This window comes from Cervus elaphus, chromosome 19 (assembly GCF_910594005.1).
Source record: "Cervus elaphus chromosome 19, mCerEla1.1, whole genome shotgun sequence".
NCBI lineage: Eukaryota > Metazoa > Chordata > Mammalia > Artiodactyla > Cervidae > Cervus > Cervus elaphus.
Window position 1 is genome coordinate 82,654,517 of NC_057833.1, and position 23,727 is coordinate 82,678,243.

The 23,727-nt window shown below is 38.5% G+C and overlaps 1 protein-coding gene across 12 annotated transcripts in view; it reads left to right on the top strand.

Annotated features, from left to right (window-relative positions):
- CEP63 (centrosomal protein 63) overlaps positions 1-23,727 on the top strand; it is a 79,442-nt gene that overhangs the window by 2,212 nt on the left and 53,503 nt on the right. For 8 of the 12 annotated variants that reach the window (XM_043874353.1, XM_043874354.1, XM_043874350.1 and 5 more), the window contains exons 2-4: positions 995-1,032; positions 7,682-7,750; positions 8,672-8,849. In XM_043874353.1, the coding sequence (XP_043730288.1) occupies positions 995-1,032; positions 7,682-7,750; positions 8,672-8,849 (285 nt within the window). The remainder of the gene's footprint in view (positions 1-994; positions 1,033-7,681; positions 7,751-8,671; positions 8,850-23,727) is intronic. The other 4 variants (XM_043874356.1, XM_043874357.1, XM_043874361.1 and 1 more) reach the window with 1 other exon arrangement.

Sequence of the window (23,727 nt, forward strand, 5' to 3'; positions counted from 1 at the left end):
TGATACACTTTTTCAGTCTTTTTCTGTTTTTATTAGGATTTTTTTGCTTTGTTTTGATGAAGATCATTTTTAAAGTCTTTTATTGGATTTGTTACAATATTGCTTCTGTTTTGTTTTGGTTTTTTGGCCACTTGGCATGTGGCAGTTTATCTCCCCTACCAGGGATGGAACCAGCAACCCCCTGCACTAGAAGGCAGAGTCTTAACCACTGGACTGCCAGGGAAGTCCCTCAATCTTTTTTATTGCCTCCCTTTTTTGCCTTAACATTCTAGGTTTAGTTGATTGCATCCAGATGCCATCTTTTAACTTGTACGCCTATTCCCTTTATTTCCTTTAAAGGGAATAAACTGGCAGTGAGATCTAGACTTGCACAGTCCATATAGTAGGTGTCAGCCACCTGTGGCTATTTAAATGAATTAAAATTAAATAAAACTAAAAATTTCAGTTTTCTTGTTGCATTGGCCACATTTCAAGTGTCTAATAGTCACAAATGCCAAGTAGCTACTCTTCAAATGCTGCATATATAAAGTGTCTTCATAATTGCATAAAATTCTGTTGATCAGCACTCATCTAGAAGCTTGATCAGATTCAACCTTGACTTTTTTGGGGGAGCAGGCAGAGGAAGATTTCATTGTTGGTGCAAAATACTTCAGTGAGGCAAGTTACTTCTGAGTTTTTCTCTTTCTTAATGTTAAGATTGAGTAGTGTGGGTTCAGGTATTGTCAGCCCCATCCATTCATCATGAAATTATCCATGAACCATTCACTTAATGGTGAGATCCTTTCATGGATTTAAATTGCTTATATCCATTATTGCTTTAGGGGCTGCAATATAGTGATTTTCTAATTCCATCATTCCTTAGTATTTATTAGCTGGAAATTTTTTATGAAGAACTTTTTAACTCACCCCTGTTTGATTACCCCACCAGCTATTTGAAATACAGTTTGTACGGGAAAAGCAAGAAAAATGCTTAATTGTTTCCCTCTATTTTCAGAGCACAGTAATGAGTTGGTGGCCTAGCAACCTTCAAAGGTAACCATGAGGATTTTCTTTCTTTTTTTTTTTTTTAAATCATCATGAACTTATAGATTTGAATTTATTTAAACTTTCTCAACCTATTGCAGTCTTTTTTTTTTTTTTTGCATACTCAAGTTGTTGGCAAGTGGCAGCCTGTTTAAGTTGGCTCCTGTCTACTTTGATATGACTAGTGGTAGTCTTTGAGAGTTTCCTTATTTTCTTTTAAAACATGTTCCTGACTCACTTACACATTTCTGGCCACCAAGAAGCCCTGGTTCCTTGAGGTGATTTGAGAGACAAATCTGGGTGCTAGAGGTGCTCTTGCTACTAGGTTGGTCATTGGTTTTAGGATTTACAGTAGCCAAAGTTAGGAAATAGGTATATTTTTAAAACAAGAAACATACAGAATTCACATTGATATTGCCAATTTAATTTCATAGCTTTTTTAAAACACTTGATTTTATATTTTTCTATCTTTTTCTCTTTTGCTTATTAACAGTTACTTTTTTCCTGTATGTAGTTCTTTCACATTAAGGATACCACATTTACTGTTAACTGTTTCCTAAATGGTGTTTAGGATTTCTTTGTAGTACTTTTTGTCCTTAGTACCTACCCCACTTGAAATATGTACAGTAAAGTTGTGTTTTCAAAGCATATGAAGCAGTTAGTTACATGGTAAGGCTGCCAACTTGGTATCTAGTTGATAGTTATTTCATTTCCAGTAATTTTTATACTGCTTTTTTTTCACCCCTTCATTTGGATTTGTTTCATTATTAGTAAAACATTGGCATAGTGCCTATAAAACAAGTACCCATTAAGGTCCATCCTGAGAAGTTTAGCTTCCTGTTTTCTCCACGCTGACTATTTCCCTTTCTTATAGGTATCACATTTACCAGTTGGGGTTTATCCTTGCATAAGAACAAATGCACTATATATTATATATCTATATATAATTTTATATGCTTAATGTATTTTGACAATTATGCATAACATGTAGTTTATATTTCTCTTACTGTGAACAGGGTTGAGCATCTTTTCATATGTTTAAGGTCATTTGGATTTCTCTTTCTGTGAACTCTTTGTTCATATCTTCTGCCCATTTTTCTATAGATTTCTTTTTTCCCTTCAGTTTTTAGAAGCTCTTTATGCGTTTGGATAATTAACCCCTTGTGATAAAACTTTAAATATTGTTGTCATTTATCTTTCAGCTTTGCTTACAGCATTTTTGCCATGTAAAATTGTATTTTTATCTACTAAAGATTTCTTAGTCTTTGCCCTTATTCTTTCTGAATTTGGAGTCATAATTTAGACCGTGTTTTAAAATTTCGTTTTTATTTTGGAAGGTTTCTTTGATCTTTTATCTGATAATTTTCTCCCTTAAGTTTACGTAGGGATCCTTCTGGGCATTTGTAAATGATACTGATTATTTATTGGAGCAGGTACAGTTTTTCAGTCATAGTCTATCTGACACAGCCATAGATCTTTGTAAGCACAGTAACACCAAGGCAGGTAAGCGACAAAGCATTGTAATCCTCCTTTAAAATGAAACTTGATGAATAGACATATTCTTTCTCTTAGGATTAATTCATAATTCCAACTAGATTTATTTTCTTTCTATGTCCCATTTTGTGAATAATTTGATCTCAAGCACGTACCTATGGATATTTTTCCTGATCTATGAACTGAAGAAGCTAAATGGGAGGCCTTCTGGTCCTTTCTAGCTCTTAAATTCCAATATATTAATGAATTTCAAAGATTTGCCCATTATTAGATACCCTCTTTGGATTCTTTTTCTCTTAAGATTTAAAGTATGTTTTCCCAGCTTTCTAGACTTGATGAAAAAGCCTGTATTTCCTTTAAGCACCTTATTCTAGATTTCACTGATTTAAAACAATCTTCATTCCAATGGAGATTTTTAATTATAACTTTTGTTTGTTGATGTCTTGGTCTAAATGCTGAAATGACTAAGCTTGTCCTATACCAATTTATAGAGCTACAAAGTTTCCATTTAACTGCTTTAATATTTTATGTTAATGGCAAGGAGTAACATTATCAAACTAATTATTAGGTTGGTGCATATATAATTGCAGTTTCAGACTGTGAATTTTAAATCATTATAACTAGGCTCAAGTGCATCTTTATTAATCAAAATAGCATGTTAAGTTGCTCAGTCATGTTTGACTCTTTGCAACCCCATGGACTGTAGCCTGCCATGCTCCTCTGTCCTTGGGGTTCTGCAGTCCTTTGGAGTGGATTGCCCCTAGGATTGAACCACCCTAGGGGATCTTCCCCACCCTAGGATTGAACCCCACCCTAGGATTGAACCCATGTCTCTTGTGTCTCCTCCACTGGCGGGCAGTTTCTTTACCACTAGCGCCACCTGGGAAGCCCAGTCAAAATAGGAACCATTACAGTCAACATATTTTTGCCAACAACAAATAAGTTTGTTTACTCCTGTAGCATAAAAATTCATGCCTTGGGGTTCCATGAACTCATGGACAGCATTTTCTGCCACCACGCTGGTTGTGGAAGCATTTTCCCTGCAAAAAGTTGTCAAGATGCTTGAAGATGTGGTAGTCGGTTGAGTCAGGTGAATATGGCAGATAAGGCAAAACTTTGTAGCCCAATTAGTTCAACTTTTGAAGTGTTGGTTGTGCGGCATGTGGTCAGGCGTTGTCGTGAAGAATTGGGCCCTTTCTGTTGACTAGTGCCAGCTGCAGGCATTGCAGTTTTTGGTGCATCTCAGCAATTTGCTGAACGTACTTCTCAGATATAATGGTTTCACTGGGATTCAGAAAGCTGTAGTGGCTCAGACAGGCAGAGGACCACCAAACAGTGATCATGACCTGTTTTTGGTGCAAGTTTGGCTTTGGGAAGTGCTTTGGAGCTTCTTTTCAGTACAACCACTGAGGTGGTGGTTGCCAGTTATCCTATAACATCCACTTTTCATCGCACGTCACAGTCTGATCGAGAAATGGTTCATTGTTGAGTACAATAAGGGAAGATGACACTTCAGAATGAAGATTTTTTTTTTTTTATTTGCAGTCAGCTCATGAGGCACCCACTTACCGAGCTTTTTCACCTTTCCAATTTGCTTCAAATGCCAAATGACTATAGAATGATTGATGTTGAGTTCTTCAGCAACTTCTGTAGTTGTAAGAGGATCAGCTTCAGTGATCCTTTCACTTGATTGTTGTCAACTTCTGATGGCTGGCCACTACACTTCTCATTTTCAGGCCTCTCGTCTCCTTTGCAAAACTTCTTGAACCACCCTTGCACTGTATATTCATTAGCAGTTCTTGGGCCAAATGCATTGTTGATGTGAGTTGTCTCTGCTACTTTATGGCCCATTTTGAACTCAAGAAAATTGTTCAAATTTACTTTTAGTCTAGCATCATTTCCCTAGTCTAAATATAAAATAAATAGCAAGTAATAAGTCATTAGCAAAAAAATATAAAGCGAGAACTGTGCATTAAAATGTATAACATAACCACATTTATATAAAAATGTATTCCAACATCAAATGGCAAAGTTCGATAATGCAAAACCATAATTACTTTTGCATCAACGTAATACTTAAAATTGTATTTATTTTGGACAAAGAATAAACTTTACATAATTATTGCATGGAACAGGCCAAAAAGGAAAACAAAGTAATGTACTGCATGCAGCTGAATGAGGGTCAGATTGTTTAGGAAATGAGTTCGTGATATAGCTGCGAGAAACTCAGAAAAGTCCATAGAAAATCTGAGTTCTTGCCATTTACCTGATCCTCAGGAAGGAGAAGGGATGGTGTTTGTTAGCTCCTCAAGAAGATAGTGAAAGTATTTTTTTTTTAAAAATTATATATTAGATTATTTTCTATAGCAAATGTTACTTATCTTCCCTACATCACCCCCACCTTTTGTTTAAAACAGATCTCATTGTCTTAGACTTAGACCATGATTTTAATTTCTGAAATGGGCTATTTTCATGATTGTGCTACTGCCCTCTGGTGTCCATGGTGGTGGTGTCATAGTTCAGTTTGTGTTTCTTCCTGTGTCCAGACTTTTCAAAATGGTTTCATTTTGTTTATATCAGGAAGATTAAATCAGAAGAAGATATGATGATGTATTTTAAGATCTGGAATACTGTAAAATATATAAAGATCACATATTGGCTGGAGCTTAGGAGTCACACTGCCTAGGTTTGAGTCCTGGGACTGAGGTTTGTAGTTTGCCATGGTCAAGTTAACCTTTCAAGCCTCAGTTTCCTGAAAATGATAGTATGTATCTTTTATGATTGTTCTGAAGATTGAATTAGACAATATAGACAAGGCAGAACAGTTGAGCATTCAATGACTTTTAGCTTCTCACTGGACATGAATTTGAGTAACTCCTGAAGCTAGTGGAGGACAGAGGAGCTTGGTGTGCTATAGTCCATGGTGTCAGACACGACTTAGTGACTGAACAACAACAAAATAAATATTGCTAATTACTAAATAATGTCATCCAGAAAATATATTGTGTATTATGTTACTAAATCTAAATATCGACATAGGGTTGTCAAGAGCATGGTACTTACAGTATATATGTATTTGACCATTGCTGCTGCTGCTAAGTCACTTCAGTCGTGTCCGACTCTGTGTGACCCCATAGATGGCAGCCCACCAGGCTCCCCCATCCCTGGGATTCTCCAGGCAAGAATACTGGAGTGGGTTGCCATTTCCTTCTCCAACGCATGAAAGTGAAAAGTGAAAGTGAAGTTGTGCAGTCGTGTCCAACTCTTGGCGACCCCATGGACTGCAGCCCACCAGGCTCCTCTGTCCATGGGATTTTCCAGGCAAGAGTACTGGAGTGGGGTGCCATTGCCTTCTCCGGTTTGACCATTAGAATCCCTTTAAAAACTGGAAGAAATTTTGGAAACTATATAGGTCATACCCCTTTATAAGAAAGAAACTGAAGTTCAAGGACACAAAGCTAGTTAGTTGCAGAGTAAGACTCTATCCTGGATCTTCATCTACATAGTACTGTCTGAACTGTGTCCTGCCATTCAGTTCCCTGAAGTGGAGCAAAGCAGAATCTTTGTCTTGTTGTAATTGACTGTATCATTGTTTGAAAGACAGTGAAATAGAACATGAAAACCTTTAACTTTTTATTTTGTCTAATTTTGGTATAATACAAATGATAAACCGACTAGAAAGAAATCCTCTCTGCCATATTTATGCATGAATAGTTATTTAATACTTCTGATAGTAACTTTAGAAATAGGTGCAGATAACATGCAGTGGTTGTATTTTCCAGTCTTCTTATTCTTCTGTGTCTGCAGGACATCCTATGCATGCCTCTATCACTGTATTTTTCACTTTAGGGAAACATTTTAGTTAATTTTTTTCCTTCCCATACTAGACTAGTAATTCCTTGAAAGGGGCTATTTCAGTTTCAATACTGTATCTAGTGGTTAGTACAACACTGATTTCTTTATTGAGTAGAGGAGTCCTCTTAGAGCAATATAATTTGAAGACATTTCAGAGTTGAGCCTCTGAATGTTGAAGGAAAAAAGCAGTTCTTCAGGAATGAGTAGTGGTTTGACACGTGAACATTCTAAAGTTTTGTGATAAGTGAGAAACCTACAGCAGTTACTGTTCATTGGCATATCCAAACTTAAGGGCGGTCTTTCTCGTCTCATCTGCCTTTCTTTATGGTGTGTCTTTCTCTTTCTGTGATAGTCTGTTCTGTCTCCCTTCCTTTCTTTCTCTGCTAGATTCTTCTCTGCAGTTCTCCAGCTATAGACCAGTTTGTGTAGGAGGCTAGGTGAAAAAGGGAGGGGAATTGAGATAAGCCAGCCAAAAGTATTCAGTGCAGATTAGGTTGAAATGCCACACTGGGCCCTGGAGCTGTGGGTTATAAATAAAACTGGTTTTCTGCCCTTGAGGGTGGAATAGTAAGGGAAAAGGGTGTGAAAAAAGACATTTCCAGTGTGATGTATGGAGAAGGAAATGGCAATCCACTCCAGTATTCTTGCCTGGAAAATGCCATGGAAGGAGGAGATTGGGAGGCTGCAGTCCTTGGGTCATAAAGAGTCCGACACGACTGCGCGACTTCACCTCACTCACTAGTGTGATGTAACTCCAGTGAAATGACCTGTTAAGGACTAAGAACAATGAAGTGCAGAGGAAGGAGGTCAGTAGCCGCCTCTTAGGGGATGGAAGCTGTTCTAGGAGCTTCATACGCCTGTCATCTAGAGTTGAATAGGAGCTCCCATGATGGACCAATAAGTTCAAGCACAGAGCATTTAACCTTTTAACACTATCTCTTTAAAAAGAGCTCACTTTTCCTCTGACCTCTTGTTTTGTTAGTGTCTGTGTCCCTCTGCTGCTAGCATCCCACTTCCACCCAGACCTACTCTTAGGTGAGAAAGTAGCGATGCCACAATAAGGTATTTGATTTTAGTCATGCGTGGAAGTGTCAATGGCAGTGCAGATCATTTTAAGTTATTTTGAAGTGTGTTTGGTTCTACCATTTCTTGAAGAGCTATTCCTTGACTCTTCTACAGTTATCCTAAGGAGTGTTGCATTTTATCATTGTTAATTTGTATGCTTTCATTCACATTCTTAAGTTTGTAAGTTGGAATGTTACAACATAAAAAATGAGTTTTCTCCTGACTGACTTTTTTGCTTTCCCAGTTGCCAAAACAAAGGAGATTTGGCGATGGAGGCTTTGTTGGAAGGAATACAAAATCGGGGGCATGATGGGTAAGTTTGCTTTTGACCCTAAGTTTCTCACTGAGTTTAAAAAGCATGTCTGAGTTACGCCTCTGACCATTTTGTGCTTTGGGTACAGAAGCAGAAATGTGAACAAAATCTAGGCTGATCCATGTCATGTTTGTGGACAGCATCTCTCCTTGGGGTGTTTCCCTCATCTCAGCAGTGTGAAGCTGGATACTTTCTGTCAACCCACTTTAAATTTTCACCTTTAAAAAACAAAACGATTTTGTTTTGACACTTAGAGCAAATGACTTGTTTTTTAAAGTATTTAAGCCTTAGTAGTTATCTCTCTGTGGCCATTCCTGGAAACCTCTTTGAATCCAATACATTTGTGTCCACTTGTGTTTTTACCTTTGTAACATCTGACATCTCCTGAAATATGGAAGGACATCAGTAAGTTGACAGGAAGATAGATTGTAGTAAGTTGCTAATAATGAGTTGGAAAGAAGTAGTTGAAATAAATTTGGCTCAAGGATGAATTTCTTAAGACAGTTCTTAAAGTTGTATTGTCATTTTCCTACTTGTTTCCAAAGCTATTTATTTGCTTGGCTAGCTGAGAATATGACATATGCTTGCCTGGATTCTTCAGAAAGCTTCCCTAAAATGTTAAAGATGAGATAGTTGTTGGCTATGGAAGTCTCACTCCCAAACCAGACTTCCAACATCAGTCTGTGTTTGGTCACATGATGTAGGCTTTAGGTTGGCTGCTGGAGGAAGACTGTTCTGTGGAATAGGTGATCACCTTATATGCCTGAAAGGGAAAAGCTCAGAGATGTTTTTTACTTCTAATTATTTGTTGACATTGTTCCACCCTAGGTAGGTTTACATTTGCTCTATTTTTACATGTGAAAGATGAAAAGCCACTTGGAGATATGTTCTGTGTTCTTAAGGGTCTGTTCTTATTTATAGGGGATTTTTGACATCCTGTGAAGCAGAACTGCAGGAGCTCATGAAACAGATTGACATAATGGTAGCTCATAAAAAATCTGAATGGGAAGGACAGACACACGCTCTAGAAACTTGCTTGGACATCCGTGAACGGGAACTTAAGGCTCTCAGGAGTCAGTTGGATTTGAAACACAAAGAGGTAATGCAGACGATTTGCTGCTCTTATTGATATTTTCACTTTGCCTTTTATTAGGTTGGTGCAAATGTAATTGTGGTTTCAGACCATGAATTTTAAATCATTATAACTGGGCTCAAACACATCTTTATTAATCAAAATGGGAACCATTATAATCATTATTTTTGCCAGTAAGAAATAAGTTTATTCCTGTAGCATAAAAATCCATGCCTTGGGATTCCATGAATTCTTGGAAAGCATTTTCTGCCTCCTGCTAGTTGTGAAAGCATTTTCCCTGAAAAAAGTTGTCAAGATGCTTGAGAAAGTGGTAGTTGGCGAGAGGTCAGCTGAATATCGCAGATGAGACAAGACTTTGTAGCCCAACTCATTCACCTTTTGAAGTGCTGGTTGTGTGACGTGTGGTGGGCATTGTTGTGGAGGAAAATTGGGGCCTTTCTGTTGACCAGTGTCAGCTGCAGATGTGGCAGTTTTTGGTGCATCTCATCAATTTGCAGAGCATACTTGTAGATGAAATGGTTTTGCCAGGATTCAGAAAGCTGTAGTGGATCAGATGGGCCACAGACCAACAAACAGTGACCATGACCCTTTTTTTGTGTGTGTGTGGCCTTGGAAAGTGCTTTGGGGCTTCTTTGTGGTCCAGTCACTCAGCTGGTTTCTTCTGGTTGTCGTGTGAAATCCACTTTTTGTTGCATGTCACAATCAGATCAAGAAATAGTTCATTGTTGTTGCGATTTTTTTGATTTGTGGTCAGCTCACGAGGTACCCACTTACCAAACTTCTTCACCTTTCCAATTTGCTTCAAATGCCAAATGACTGTAGAATGGTCAACATTAAGTTCTTTGGCAACTTCTCATCTAGTTGTAAGAGGATCAGCTTTGACGATCCTCTCAGTTGGTCGTTGTCAGCTTCTTTTTGCTGGTCACTGTACTCCTCATCTTTAAAGTTCTTATCTTCTTTGCAAAACTTCTTGAACCGCCACTGCATTTTAAGTACATTAGCAATTACTGGACCAAATGTGTTGTTGATGTTAATTGTCTCCACGGCTTTCCAACCCATTTGGAACTCGAGTAAGAAAATTGTTCAAATTTGCTTTTTGTCTAACATCTTTTCCATAGACTAAAATAAATATAAAATAAACAGTAAGTAATAAGTCATTAGCAAAGAAATGTAAAGTGAGAAATGTGCATTAAAATGATGTATAACAATCACATTTAAGAATGCATTCCAATATCAAATGGCAAAGTTCAACAATGCGAAACCGCAATTACTTTTGCACCAACGTAATGTTTCTTATATATTTGTTGAAGAAAACATTTACATTTTTTTTTAATCACTTTATTAAAACAAAACCCTGATCACTCATTTCTTCCACCCTCTGATCCAAGCTTTGCCTTTTGCAGCCACCAATGTGTTTTCTTTATCTATGAGCTTATTTTTTGTTTGTTTTTGTAGATTCTACGTGTAAGAGATCAGACAGCATTTGAGTATCTGTCTTTCTTTGTCTGAATTACTTCATTTAGTGTAATGCTGTCAATGTCCACTCATGCTGTGGCAAGTGGCAACTTTTGTTTTTTATGGCTGAATAATATTCTTTATATATACACATATCCCATGATTTCTTTATCCATTCAGTCATCAGTAAATACTGAGGTTGTTTCCTCATCTTTGTATTATAATTCTACAGTGAACACGAGGATGCATGTATCTTTTTGAATTAGTGTTTTTTAATTTTCTTCAGATAAGTACTCAGAAGTGAAATTACTAGATTGTATGGTAGTTCTATTTTTAATTTTTTGAAAATTCTCTGTATTATTTTCCATAATGGTTGCACTAACTTAAGTGTTTACAAAAAGTGCACAAGGTTTCCCTTTTGTCTGCATCCTTGCTGACACCTGTTATTTGTTGTCTTTTTTATACTTGCCATTCTGCAAGATTTGAGTTGCTCTCTCTTTGTGGTTTTGATTTGCATTTCCCTGATGATTAGTGATGTTGACCATCTTTTCATGTCCCTATTAGTTATCTATATATATCTCCTTTGGAAAAACGTCTATTTGGATCTTTTGCCCATTTTTTCATTGGATGATTTGTGGTTTTTTGCCTTTGAATTGTGTAAATTCATTGTATGTTTTGGGTATCAACCCTCTGTCAGTTACTAATGTGCAGGTATTTTCTCCCATTCAGTAGGTTGCCTTTTTTTTATGCCAATAGAACTTTACTGTTTGCATGTAATAATAGTCTTATAATATGCTTGGACGTTAGGGAGCATGGTGCCTCCAGCTTTGTTCTTTCTCAAGATTGCTTTGACTGTTCAGGTCCATACAAATTTTAGGATTTTTTTGTTTGTTTGTTTTATGTGAGAAATGCCATTAGAATTTTGATATCTACTGCACTGCAGTTGTAGATTGCTTTGGATAATATTGCCATTTTAACAATAGCGATCCTTTTAGTCTTTCATCTTTCCATTTATTTGTGTCTTTTTCAATTTCTTTTGCTAATGTTTTAATGTTTTGTAGTGTTCAGTATCCACATATCTCACCTTGTTGGTTAAATTTACTCCTGGGTATTTTACTATTTTTATGCAGTTGTAAATGGGATTATTTTCTTCAATTTCTCTTTTTGATAGCTTGTTATTAAACACAATAGATTTTTTAATTGATTTTGTATCCTGTAGTATTATTGAAATCATTTATTAGTTCTATTAGTTTGTGATGGACTCTACGGTTTCCTAGCTATTTTCATGTCATCTGCAAACAGTGACAGTATTGCTTCTTCCTTTCCAATTTGAATGCCTTTTATTTCTTTTTCTTGCCTAACTATTCTGGCTACAACTTCCAATACTGTGTTGAATAAAAGTGGTGAAGTGAACATCCTTGTATTATACCTGATCTTAGAGGAAAAGCTTTGAGATTTTCAACACTGAGTATGATGTTAGCTGTATGCTTGTCATGTGTGCCATTAATTATGTTAAGGTATGTTTCCTCCATACCTGCTTTATTGAGAGATTTGAGATTTTTATCATAAATGAGTGTATTTGAGTTTTGTCAAATATTTTTTATGCATCTATTGAGATGATCATAGCATTTTTGTCTTCATTTTGTTATATAGTGTATCACATTGACTGATTTACAGATGTTGGACCATTCCTGTGTCTCTGAAATAAATTTCACTTGATAATGACATGTGATCTTTTTAACGTATTACTGAATATTTTGTTGAGAATTTTTGCATCTATGTTCATCGGGGATATTAGTCTGTAAAAAAAAAATTTTTTTTTTTTTGGTAGTACTCTTGTCTGGTTTTGGTACAGGGTAATACTGCCCTCATAAATTGTGTTTTGAAATGATCCCCCTCTTATATTTTTTGGAAGAGCTTGAAGAAGATTGATATTGATTCTTCTTTGATTGTTTCATAGAATTCACCAGTGAAGCCATTTGGTCCTGGACTTTTGTTTGTTGAGAGTTTTTGATTACTGATTCAATCTGCTTGCTAGTGATTGGTCTGTTCAGACTTTCTGTTTTATCGTCATTTAGTCTTTGAGCCTACATGTTTGTAGGAGTTTATCCATTTCTTCTGGTTTGTCTAATTTGTTGGCATATGATTGTTCATAGTAGTCTGTATGATCCTTTGTATTTCTGTGGTATCACTTGTAATATCTCCTCTTTAATTTCTGACTTATTTGAGTCCTTTCTATTTTTCTTAGTCTAGCTAAGGTTTTGTCAATTTTATTTGCCTTCTAAAAACTAGCTCTTAGTTTCACTGATCTTTGTTGTCTTTTTAGTCTCTATTTCATTTATTTCTGCTCTAAAGGATGACAGAGGATGAGATGGTTGCATCACTGACTCAATGGACATGAATTTGAGTAAACTTCTGGAATTGGTGATGGACATGGAGGCCTGGTGTGCTGCAGTCCATGGGGTTGCAAAGAGTTGGACACAACTGAGTGACTGAACTGAGCTGAATCTTTATTTCCTCTCTTCTACTAACTTTGGGCTTTGTATTTTCTTTTTCTAGTTCATTAAAGTGAAGTTAGATTGTGTGTGAGACTTTTCTTGCTTCTTGAAGTAGGTATTTATCACTGCAAACTTCCCTCACAGAACTGTTTTTACTGTATTTCATAAATTTTAGCATGTTAATGTTTACATGTTTGTTTTTCTTAAGGTGTTTTTGATTTCTCTTTTGATTTCTTCTTTGGCCCATTGGTTATTCAGTAGCATGTTGTTTAATCTGTGGAGATTATTTAGTTGTATATTTTATTAATTATTAGTTGTATATTTTCCACTTTTCGTCATGTAATTTCTCATTTCATGCCATTGTGATTGGAAAAGATGCTTGATGTGATTTAAATATTCTTAAATTTATTAAGACTTGGTCTCTGGCCTAACATATGATTTATCTATCTATTAAAGATGTTCGATATATACTTGAGAAGAATGTGTCTTCTGTTGTTTTTGGATGGAATGTTCTATAAATATCTGTTAAGTCCATATAGTATAATATGTTGTTTAAGGCTGATATCTCCTTACTGATTTTCTGTCTGGATGATTTTTTCATTGATGTAAGTGGGATATGAGAGTCCCCTATTATTATTGTATTGCTGCCTATGTCTCCATTTAGGTCTGTTAATAATTGTGAGACGTATTTAGGTGCTCCTATTTTGGGTACATAAATATTTACAAATGTTATATCCTCTCATTGGATTGACCCCTTTATGTAATGCCCTTCTTTGTCTCTTATTAAAAAGTATGTTTTAGAGGTTTGTTTTTTGTTTGTTTCTAATATAAGTATAGCTGATCCGTCTTTCTTTTCTGGTTTTCATTTGCGTGGACTCTTTTTCCACCCCTTTGCTTTCAGTGTGTCCTTATATCTAAAGTTATCTCTTGTAGGCAGCATATATAGGAGTGTGTTGCTTTTTATTTCTTCAGCCTTTCTGTGGCTTTTGGTTAGATAATTTAGTCCATTTACAGGTAAAGTAATTATTGATAAGTATGTGCTTATTGCCATTGTGTTAATTGTCTTCTAGCAGCTTTTGTAGTTTTTCTCTGTTCCTTTCCTTTGCTCTCTTCCTCTGTGGTTTGATGACTTTCTTTAGTGGCATTCTTATATCCGTTTCTCTTTCTCTTTGTTTATTTATTGTAGGTTTTTGCTTTGTGGTTACCATGAGACTTACATTTAACAACTTATATTTGTAACAGTCTATTTTAAGTTGATAACATCTGAAGTTTGATCCCATTCTGAAACTCAACATTTACTCTCATGTATGTTTTTTTTTTTTTTACTCTCATGTATGTTTTAATGTCACATTTTATATATTTTTATCTTGTGCATTTTCAGCTAGTTATTGTAATCATAGTTTTTTCATTTAACCTTTGTATCAGCTTTATTAGTAATTCATCCACTGCCTTCACTGTGTGTTTACTTTTCCAATGATAATTATCCTTTCATTTGTGTTGTTGTTACTAATTATAATTAGCATCCTTTCTTTCAGCTTAAAGGAGTCCCTTTAAAATTTCTTATAAGGCCAATTCAGTGGTGGTGAATTCCTTTAACTTTTGCTTGTCTGAAAACTCTATCTCTCTTTTGATTCTGAATGAAAACTTTGTTGGGCAGAGTATTCTTGATTGGAAATTTTCTTCTTCTGGTACTTTGAATGTACCATGCTTTCTGGCTTACAATGTTTGCGCTGAAAGATCAGCTGATAGCTTTATGAGAGTTCCTTTGTACAGAACTAGTGTTTCTCTCACAGCTTTTGAGATTATCTCCTTGTCTTTAACTTTTGACATTTTAGTTGTAATGTGTCTTGGTGTGGGTCTCTTTGATGGCATCTTGTAAAATATCATTTTATTGATTTATCATTCATTTTTGGCTGTGCTGGGTCTTTGTTGCTGCGTGAGCTTTTCTCCGGTTGTGGCGAGCAGGGGATACTCTGGTTGTGGTGTGCAGGCTTCTCCTTACGTGGGTTCTCCTGCTGCAGAGCACAGGCTCTAGGGCACGCAAGCTTGAGGAGCTGCAGCACCGGGGCTCAGTAGTTGCGGCTCCTGGGCTCTAGAGCACAGGCTAAATAGAATAGTTGTGGCCCACGTGCTTAGTTGCTCTGAGGCATGTGGGATCTTCCCAGATCAGGGATTGAATCCATGTTTCCTGCATTGGCAGGCAGATTCTTTACCACTGAGCCACCAGGGAAACCCTAGTAGCATCTTGTTTGCAATTCTCAGGATTTCCTGGGTCTGGATGCTTGTTTTCTTCCCCAAGTTAGGGAAGTTTTCAGCCATATTTTTTTCAAATAAGATTTCTACTCCTTTCTCTCTTCCTCTTTTAGGAGCCCTATAAAGTGAAAGTCTGTTTGGTGTCCCATAGGCTCCTGAAGCCATCTTCACAGTATTCATTCTTTTTTCATTTTGCTGCTGTAATTGGGCATATTCCGTGGCCTTGTCAGTGAGTTGACTTCATCTAGTCTGCTGTTAAACCCCTTTAGTGTGTTCTTCAGTTCAGCTATTGTATTCTTTGGTTCTGTGATTTCTACTTGGTACTTTCTTATATTTTTCTTGTCTCTTTGTTGAAGTTCTCATCATCTATTCTTACCCCCAGTTCAGTGAGCATTTTTGTGACCATTACTTTGAACTCTTATCAGGTAATCCCAAATTACTTACCTCCATTTCATTAAGGTTTCTTCTGAGGTTTATCTTATTTTCATTTGGAACATATTCCTCTGTTCCTTGACTCTCCATTTATTTCTGTACAATAAATGAAATAACCACCTCTTCCAGTATTGAAGGAGTAGCCTTCTGTAGGAGATGAACCTTGTAATTCAACCCTGCCTCAGCTTCTGGGTGTTTCTCAAACATCTGTACTTGTCTAGGCAGCCTATTGTATTTTTAGTAGCTCCCAGTAGTTGAGGATGTGCCAAGACCTGTCATTGTCCTGAAATGGAGAATCTCAGCACCTAGATTCAGACTGACTGGAAGCTGGGGCAGCAGCTTTTAAAGTATGCAAATATATACAGTTTTGAGGGGCTGCAGGAGTAAGCCACATTGGTTCTCAGAGCCGGGTGATTTGGAGGTCACCATGTGGGCTCCAGATGAGCTGTTTTCTGGGTAATACTCTGGGCTGGAGCAAGGCAGAGGGAGAATGCCAAGAAGGTGTCCACAGCCCATGTTCTTTGAGAGCAACTCCATAGGCCACTAAATGTGAGCCAAACCTGAAGCCTACTCCTTAGGACAAAGGTCCGAGACAAGTAAAGGGGACTCTCACAGAAAGCCTGGGGAGTGTGCCTCACTCTACTTCCTGTACAGTGCCTTAAGGGTAGTAGCCTGCCAAGAACTACCCCTCTGATTGCCAGAGTCGTGTGGGACCCAGGAATGCAGGTCCTTGCAGTCACCTAGAGCTCCATAACCAAAGGGAGGCCCCTGGGCACAGGCCATGTGTAGAGCTCTGCCGTCTGTGCACTGGAGGCAGCAGAGTGCGAAAGCAGAGGTAGTACCCTCCAAGGTCTCTGGAGAGGATTGCAGTCACCGCCAAGATGCCTGCCTAATCAGAAGCTTGTCCCTTAGCAGCCATGATGATCAGTTCATAGTCTCCCTCCACAGAAAGAATGCAACTCCAGGGTCTGTTGCCTTTTGCTGTGCCCTTGTGATTGTAGCTGTTCAAGAACCCTTTCTCCTTGGGTTGCAGTCCTGTAGGACCCATGAGTATAAGCCCCACTGACCACCTTTGCTTAGTGGCTCAGTTGTGTCCGACTCTTTGTGACCCCATGGACTGTAGCCCGCCAGTGGGGATTCTCCAGGCAAGGATACTGGAGTGGGTAGCCATGCCCTCCTCCGGGGATCTTCCCAACCCAGGGATTGAACCTAGGTCTTTCCCGCATTGCAGGTGGATTCTTTACCATCTGAACCACCAGGGAAGCCCAAGAATACTGGAGAGGGTAACCTATCCCTTCTCCAGGGGATCTTCCCAACCCAGGAATTGAACCGGGGTCTCCTGCATTGCAGGTGGATTCTTGTAAATCCACCAGGGAAGCCCCCACTTACCACCAGAGCCAGTTAATGTAGAGGTGTTCTCTAGCAGTAGTCACAAAAATCCAGGCACCTGACTGGGGCATGAGCTGCTTTCTGGGTGACATTGATTATAACAGTTCCTTAGGACCCAGAACACGAAGCTCCGTTGGTCTCTAGAGCCAGGTGATCTAGAATCATAGCCTGGGCAGGAGCTGTAAAAATCAGGACATCAGAGCAAGATTCTCTTCCAGGGAGATGGTGGTGCTCTGGAGCATGACAAAGGTGGTACCTTCTAGGCTTTGTTTCCAGGGTGTTCCAGCAGGAGCCTACCTGTGTGTGTTGAACAAGACCCCTGTCCCTTTAGCTGAGGTTTTGATGGTGGGCCTTACTCACTTTAAGTCTAGCCCCAGTTGGCTGCCTCTGAGCTGGACTCTGGGATGGGTGAGTCCAAGCACATGAGCCCTCTAAGAGGTGTTTCTCAGGTTGCTCTCAGTTTGTGGCTCTTGGGACACAAGACCCATTGGTTTTCAGAAATTAGATGTTTGGGGGCTCACCTCTCAAGTGCCTGTCTTAAAAGTTGGGGTGCCCAAGGTGAGGTTTGAACCCTTTGCTCCTCAATGAGAAGGTCTGAGTTTTGAGTTCCCTTCTGGTTATGGTTGCTACACTAGGGGTGAGATTTACAGTGAGATTGTGTCTCCATCTCCCCTACAGGCTTTTGTATGGTTTTCTTTTCTTTTGTCCAACATGTAGTTGTCCCTCAACCAAGTTTAAGTTTTTTCCAAGAAGAAATTGTTCCATGTTTAGCTGTAGATCCAGTGAGTCTGAGGAGGGCGGTGAGTTCTGAATCTTTCTACATCGCTATCTTGAATTGTTAATACTCTTCTTTATAATGCATAGAAAACATTTGTATGTCAAATTCTGTTTTATTTTTCTTTTTTTTTTTTTCAGAAGAAAAATTCATTGGTGAAAATGCATAAGAATGTTAATGTTGTTAATATTTCAAGGATCATGTTACCTTGGTCACATGTAGTACATATGTAACTTCTTTAAGAAAATGTAAAGGGAGGCACATGATCATTCTATTACATGCCCATGTTAATAATCACTGAGTTTAGTGAATGTTGTTTTTGGCCACATTATGTGATTAGTGTAAAAAGTTATGCCCAAATTCAACAATTTGCTTCTTTTGGTTAGGTTTAAAATAAAATTCATAAAACTTAAAAAAATGTACATTTACACTTGTTGAAAAGAAAAGGGGAAAAGAAAGAAAAGAAGAAAATAAATATTATTTATGATCTCACCACCCAGTGTTATTGATGATTTTTGGGAAAAGTTTAATAACATTTGCTAATTGATTTCTCTTAATTTAGCTGATACAGTAAAAGAACATTGAATATTGGAAGATAAGCAGAGAGCATATATAAGTGCAAGAACGTCCCCTAAATTTCTGGCATGAATACTAATCTCAGAAGGCTTGGAAGGACTGTAGGTAAACACTGGTCCCAAGCCCCACGTGGATGGGCTTTCCTACCAGTAGGATCACCACTCAGTGCTGCTGTTCTGCTTCTTAAGGGCACTTCTGTGAGTGATACATTGAGATTTTGATTCTGTTGATGGTACTGCACTTATCAAGAATATCTTAGAAATGTTTCATGTCACAAGGAAAGTGTTAGGCTTCAAAAAGTGTTTTTTTACTTGTCAAGAGAATCTGTCAATGGTTGGCCTTTTGCAGTTTGGGTCATAGCAGTAGAGTTGACTCTTGTACAATGTGGGGGTTAGATGCATTGACTCCAATGCACTAAAAAATCCACATAGAACTTTATAGTCGGCCTTCTTTATCTGGTGGCTCAAATGAAAATGAATCTGGCTGCAATGCAGGAGATCTGGGTCTGATCCCTGGGTTGGGAAGATCCCCTGGAGAAGGGAAAGGCTACCCACTCCAGTATTATGGCCTGGAGAATTCCAGCCCATGGGGTTGCAGAGAGTCCCACACAACTGAGCTACTTTCACTTTCACTTTCTTTCTCTTTATCTGAGAGTCCACATTCATGAATTCATGTAGTACTGTAGTATTTATTGAAAAAAAATCTATGTATAAGTGGACCCATGAAGTTCAACCATGTTGTTTAAGGGTCAACTCTACATAGTTATGTTGGCTATGTTAGATTGTGTTCTGAGATGCCACTTGCTAAACTGGCATTTATTTTAAAATTTGGGTAGACTTTTGAGAATTATTTTAAAGTTATATCTCATGAAAAGATATTGAAGTTATTGAAAAAGTGCATGGAATGACAATCTCATATATATATACATATATATGTATTTATTTATTTGTAATTTAGGTAGAGTCAGTGCTCCTTGATAAGTTACCTTAGTTACCACTTCTTTATTTCTCCAGGGGCAAACACAAGTAGTTCCATTTAGTAAGTTAAGGTGATAGTGGTTTCCTAGTTAAACACTGTACTGTTGACCCTTGAACCTGGGAGTCAGGGGGCACCAATCCCCCATGCAGTTGAAAATCTATGTACAATTTTACAGTTGACTCGTATCTTGGGACTTTCCTGGTGCCTCAGACGGTAAAGAATCTGCCTGCAATGCAGGAGACCCGAGTTCAGTCCCTTGGTCAGGACCATCCTCTGGAGAAGGGAATGGCAACCCACTCTAGTATTCTTACATGGAAAATCCCATGGACACAGGAGCTTGGCAGGCTACAGTCCATGGGGTCACAAGGAGTTAGGCACGACTGAGCGACTAACATTGTCACTTGTATCTGTAGTTCTGAATCTGTGGATTCAACCAACCTTGGATAGTGCAATATGTAACACATGTTTATTGAAAAAAATTCCCGTATAGGTGGATCTGTGCAGCTCAGACCTATGTTGTTCAAGGGTCATATCTGTATACGTAGCTATCTAAGTTGTTTATTTTGTTAGAAACTCCCATGTATGTTTCTGTGAATTAAAGAAATTCCCTTCTTTGTAATCGTGAGACTATTTTGTCACTCCAGGGCTCTTTAAATTTATTCCTGTAGCTTAGTTTTGATGTCATAGGCACTACCGCACTACAGGCAGACTTCATTTTATTGTGCTTCACTTTATTGCACTTTGCAGATACTGTATTTTTTACAGATTGAAGGTTTGAGGCCACCTTGAGTTGAACTCAGGTGTGTAGGCATCTTGTTTCTAACAGCATTTGCTGACTTCATGTCTCTTATGTCTCATTTTGGTAATTCTTAAATATTTCTTTTTTTAGACAAATTATTTATTTTCAGCTGTGCTGGGTCTTTGTTCCTGTGGAGGCTTTCCTCTAGTTGCAGGGGGCAAGGGCTACTCTAGTTGCAGTGCTCGGGCTTCTCTTTGTGGTGGCTTCTCTTGTTGCTGAGCATGGGCTCTAGAGCATGTGGGCTTCAGGAGTTGTGGCACATGGGCTCAGTAGTTGTGGCTCCTGGTCTCTGGTTGTTGTTCAGTTGCTCAGTCATGTCTGAGTCTTTGTGACACCATGGACTGCAGCACGCCAGGCCTCCCTGTCCTTCACTATCTCCCTGAGTTTGCTCAAACTCGTGTCCATTGCGTCAGTGATGCCATCCAACCATCTCCTCCTCTGTTGACTCCTCCTCCTCCTACCTTCAATCTTTCCCAGTATCAGAGTCCTTTCCAGTGAGTCAGTTGCATCAGGTGGCCAAAGTGTCGGAGCTTCAGCTTCAGCATCAGTCCTTCCAGTGAATATTCATGGTTGATTTCTTTTAGGATTGATTGCTTTGATCTCCTTGCTCTCCAAGGGACCCTCAAGTGTCTTCTCCAGCACTGCAGTACAAAAGCATCAATTCTAAAGTGCTCAGCCATCTTTATGGTCCAACTCTCACAACTATACATGACTACTGGAAAAACCATAGCTTTGTTAGCAAAGTGATGTCTCTGCTTTTATTTGTTGTCTGGGTTTGTCATAGCTTTTCTTCCAAGGAGCAAGCGTCTTTTAATTTCGTGGATGCAGTTACCATCCGCAGTAATTTTTGAGCCCAAGAGAATGAAATCTGTCACTGTTTCCACTTTTCCTTCATCTATGAAGTGGTGGGACCAGATGCCATGAGCTTAGTTTTTTGAATGTTGAGTTTTAAGCCAGCTTTTTCACTGTTTTCTTTCACTTTCATCAAGAGGCTCTTTAGTTCTTCTTTGCTTTCTGCCATAAAGGTGATGTCATCTGCGTTTCTGAGGTTGTTGATATTTCTCCCGGCAATCTTGATTCCAGCTTGTGCTTCATCCAGCCCAGCATTTCTCATGATGTCCTCTGCATATAAGTTAAATAAAGCAGGGTGACAATATACAGCCTTGACATACTCCTTTCCCAATTTTGAACCCTCTGCTGTTCCATGTCCAGTTCTAACTGTTGCTTCTTGACCTGTACACAGGTTTCTTAGGGGACAGGTCAGGTGGTCCGGTATTCTCATCTCTTTAAGAATTTTCCAGTTTGTTGTGATTCACACAGTCAAAGGCTTTAGCATAGTCAATGAAGCAGAAGTAGACATTTTTTGAAATTCCCTTGCTTTTTCTATAATCCAGCATATGTTGGCAATTTCATCTCTGGTTCTGCCTTTTCTAAATCCAGCTTGAACATCTGGAAGTTCTTGGTTCACATACTGCTGAAGTCTAACTTGAAGAATTTTGAGCATAATCTTGCTAGCATGTGAAATAAGTACAATTGTACAGTAATTTGAACATTCTTTGACATTGCCTTTCCTTGAGATTGGAATGAAAACTGATGTTTTCCAGTCCTGTGGCCACTGCTGAGTTTTCTAAATTTGCTGACATATTGAGTGCAGCACTTAACAGTATCATCTTTTAGGATTTGAAATAGCGTTGCTGGAATTCCATCACCTCCACTAACTTTGTAGTGATGCTTCCTAAGGCCCACTTGACTTCACACTGTAGGATGTCTGGCTCTAAGTGAGTGACCACACAATTGTGGTTATCTGGGTCATTAAGACCTTTTTTGGTACAGTTCTTTTTTGTATTCTTAATAGTTGTGGCCCATGGGCTTAGTTGTACCTTGCACAGCATCTGGGATCTTCCCAGATCAGGGATTAAGCCTGTGTTTCCTGCATTGGCAGGGGGATTCTTTACCACTGAGGCCCCAGGGAGGCTCGATTCTTGCAATATTTTAAATCCTCTATCAGCATGAAGATTATGACTTATGGAAGGTTCTGATGATGGTTAGCGTCTTTTTTTTTTTTGCAATACAATGTTTTTTAAATTAAGATAGATATATGCATTGCTTTTTAGGCATAATGTTCTTGCACATTTAGTTGACTATAGTAGAGTGCAAACAGAACATTTATATGTGCTGGGAAACCGAAAATATTTGTATGACTCATTTTATCACAGAATTTGCTTTATTGTGGTGATCTGGAAGGAACCTGCAGTATTTCTGAGGTATCCCATACTTAACACTTAAAAAGAAATTGATGGGATTGGGCAGATGGGCTCCTTTATAAGGATTTGAAGATTACAAGTTTGGGCATCGAGATATAAAAGATATTTAGAAATGTAGCTGTCAATGATTCGCTGCTTCATTGATTGGGTTGCTGGAAGTTGATGAAGTTTCTAGAGGTAAAGTGCATTCAGAAAACTAAGATCATGGCATCTGGTCCCATCACCTCATGGGAAATAGATGGGGAGACAGTGGAAACAGTGTCAGACTTTATTTTTAGGGGCTCCAAAATCACTGCAGATGGTGACTGCAGCCATGAAATTAAAAGACGCTTACTCCTTGGAAGGAAAGTTATGACCAACCTAGACAGCATATTAAAAAGCAGAGACATTACTTTGCCAACAAAGTTCTGTCTGGTCAAGGCTATGGTTTTTCCAGTGGTCATGTATGGATGTGAGAGTTGGACTGTGAAGAAAGCTGAGCGCTGAAAAATTGATGCTTTTGAACTGTGGTGTTGGAGAAGACTCTTGAGAGTCCCTTGGACTGCAAGGAATTCCAACCAGTCCATCCTGAAGGAGATCAGTCCTGGGTGTTCATTGGAAGGACTGATGCTGAAGCTGAAATTGCAATACTTCGGCCACCTCATGCAAAGAGTTGACTCATTGGAAAAGACCCTGATGCTTGAAGGGATTGGGGGCAGGAGGAGAAGGGGACGACAGAGGATGAGATGGCTGGATGGCATCACCGACTCGATGGGCATGAGTTTGATTAAACTCCGGGAGTTGGTGATGGACAGGGAGGCCTGGCGTGCTGCAATTCATGGGGTCGGAAAGAGTTGGACACGACTGAGCGACTGAACTGAACTAAATGATAAGAATCTGTTCCATAGAGTTGATCTGTGAAATTGTAATTTCACTGTTATTGGTAGTAATATATTTATTAATCTACTTGAACAGCATATGATAGAAGAACTAGCATATAGGCCTTTAAGTTTTTGTCATTTTTATTTGTTTGTAAGTTTCAGGCCTAGGAGCAGTTAGCCCCATAGTATAAACCGGTGCTACTCAAATGACAGGTTCATGGTAAGGTAACGCTTGCATCAGAATGTAAATCAGTGCATTGTATCCTTCACATCACAGGAAGTTTTGCTGTATAAAAATGTCAGTTGCACCAAACAGTGTTTTTTGTAACATAATTGATTTACATTCTACTTCAAGGTTCTTACCTCATGTTGGATTGCTGTTGTGACCAGGTCCAGCCCATCTGCAGCTCATACTTGGAGGAGTACTAGTATAAACAACTCATTTCATAAATGAATGCTTTATATGTTTTCTGATTACACTGTTTGAATTGGATTGGTTTTAATGGACCCTGCTGCTGCTGTTGCCTTCTAATGCCCTACAGAGCAGGTAGACCTAATGAAACAAGTAAGGGATTTGGAGTCCTGGCTGTGCATTTTTTCACCTG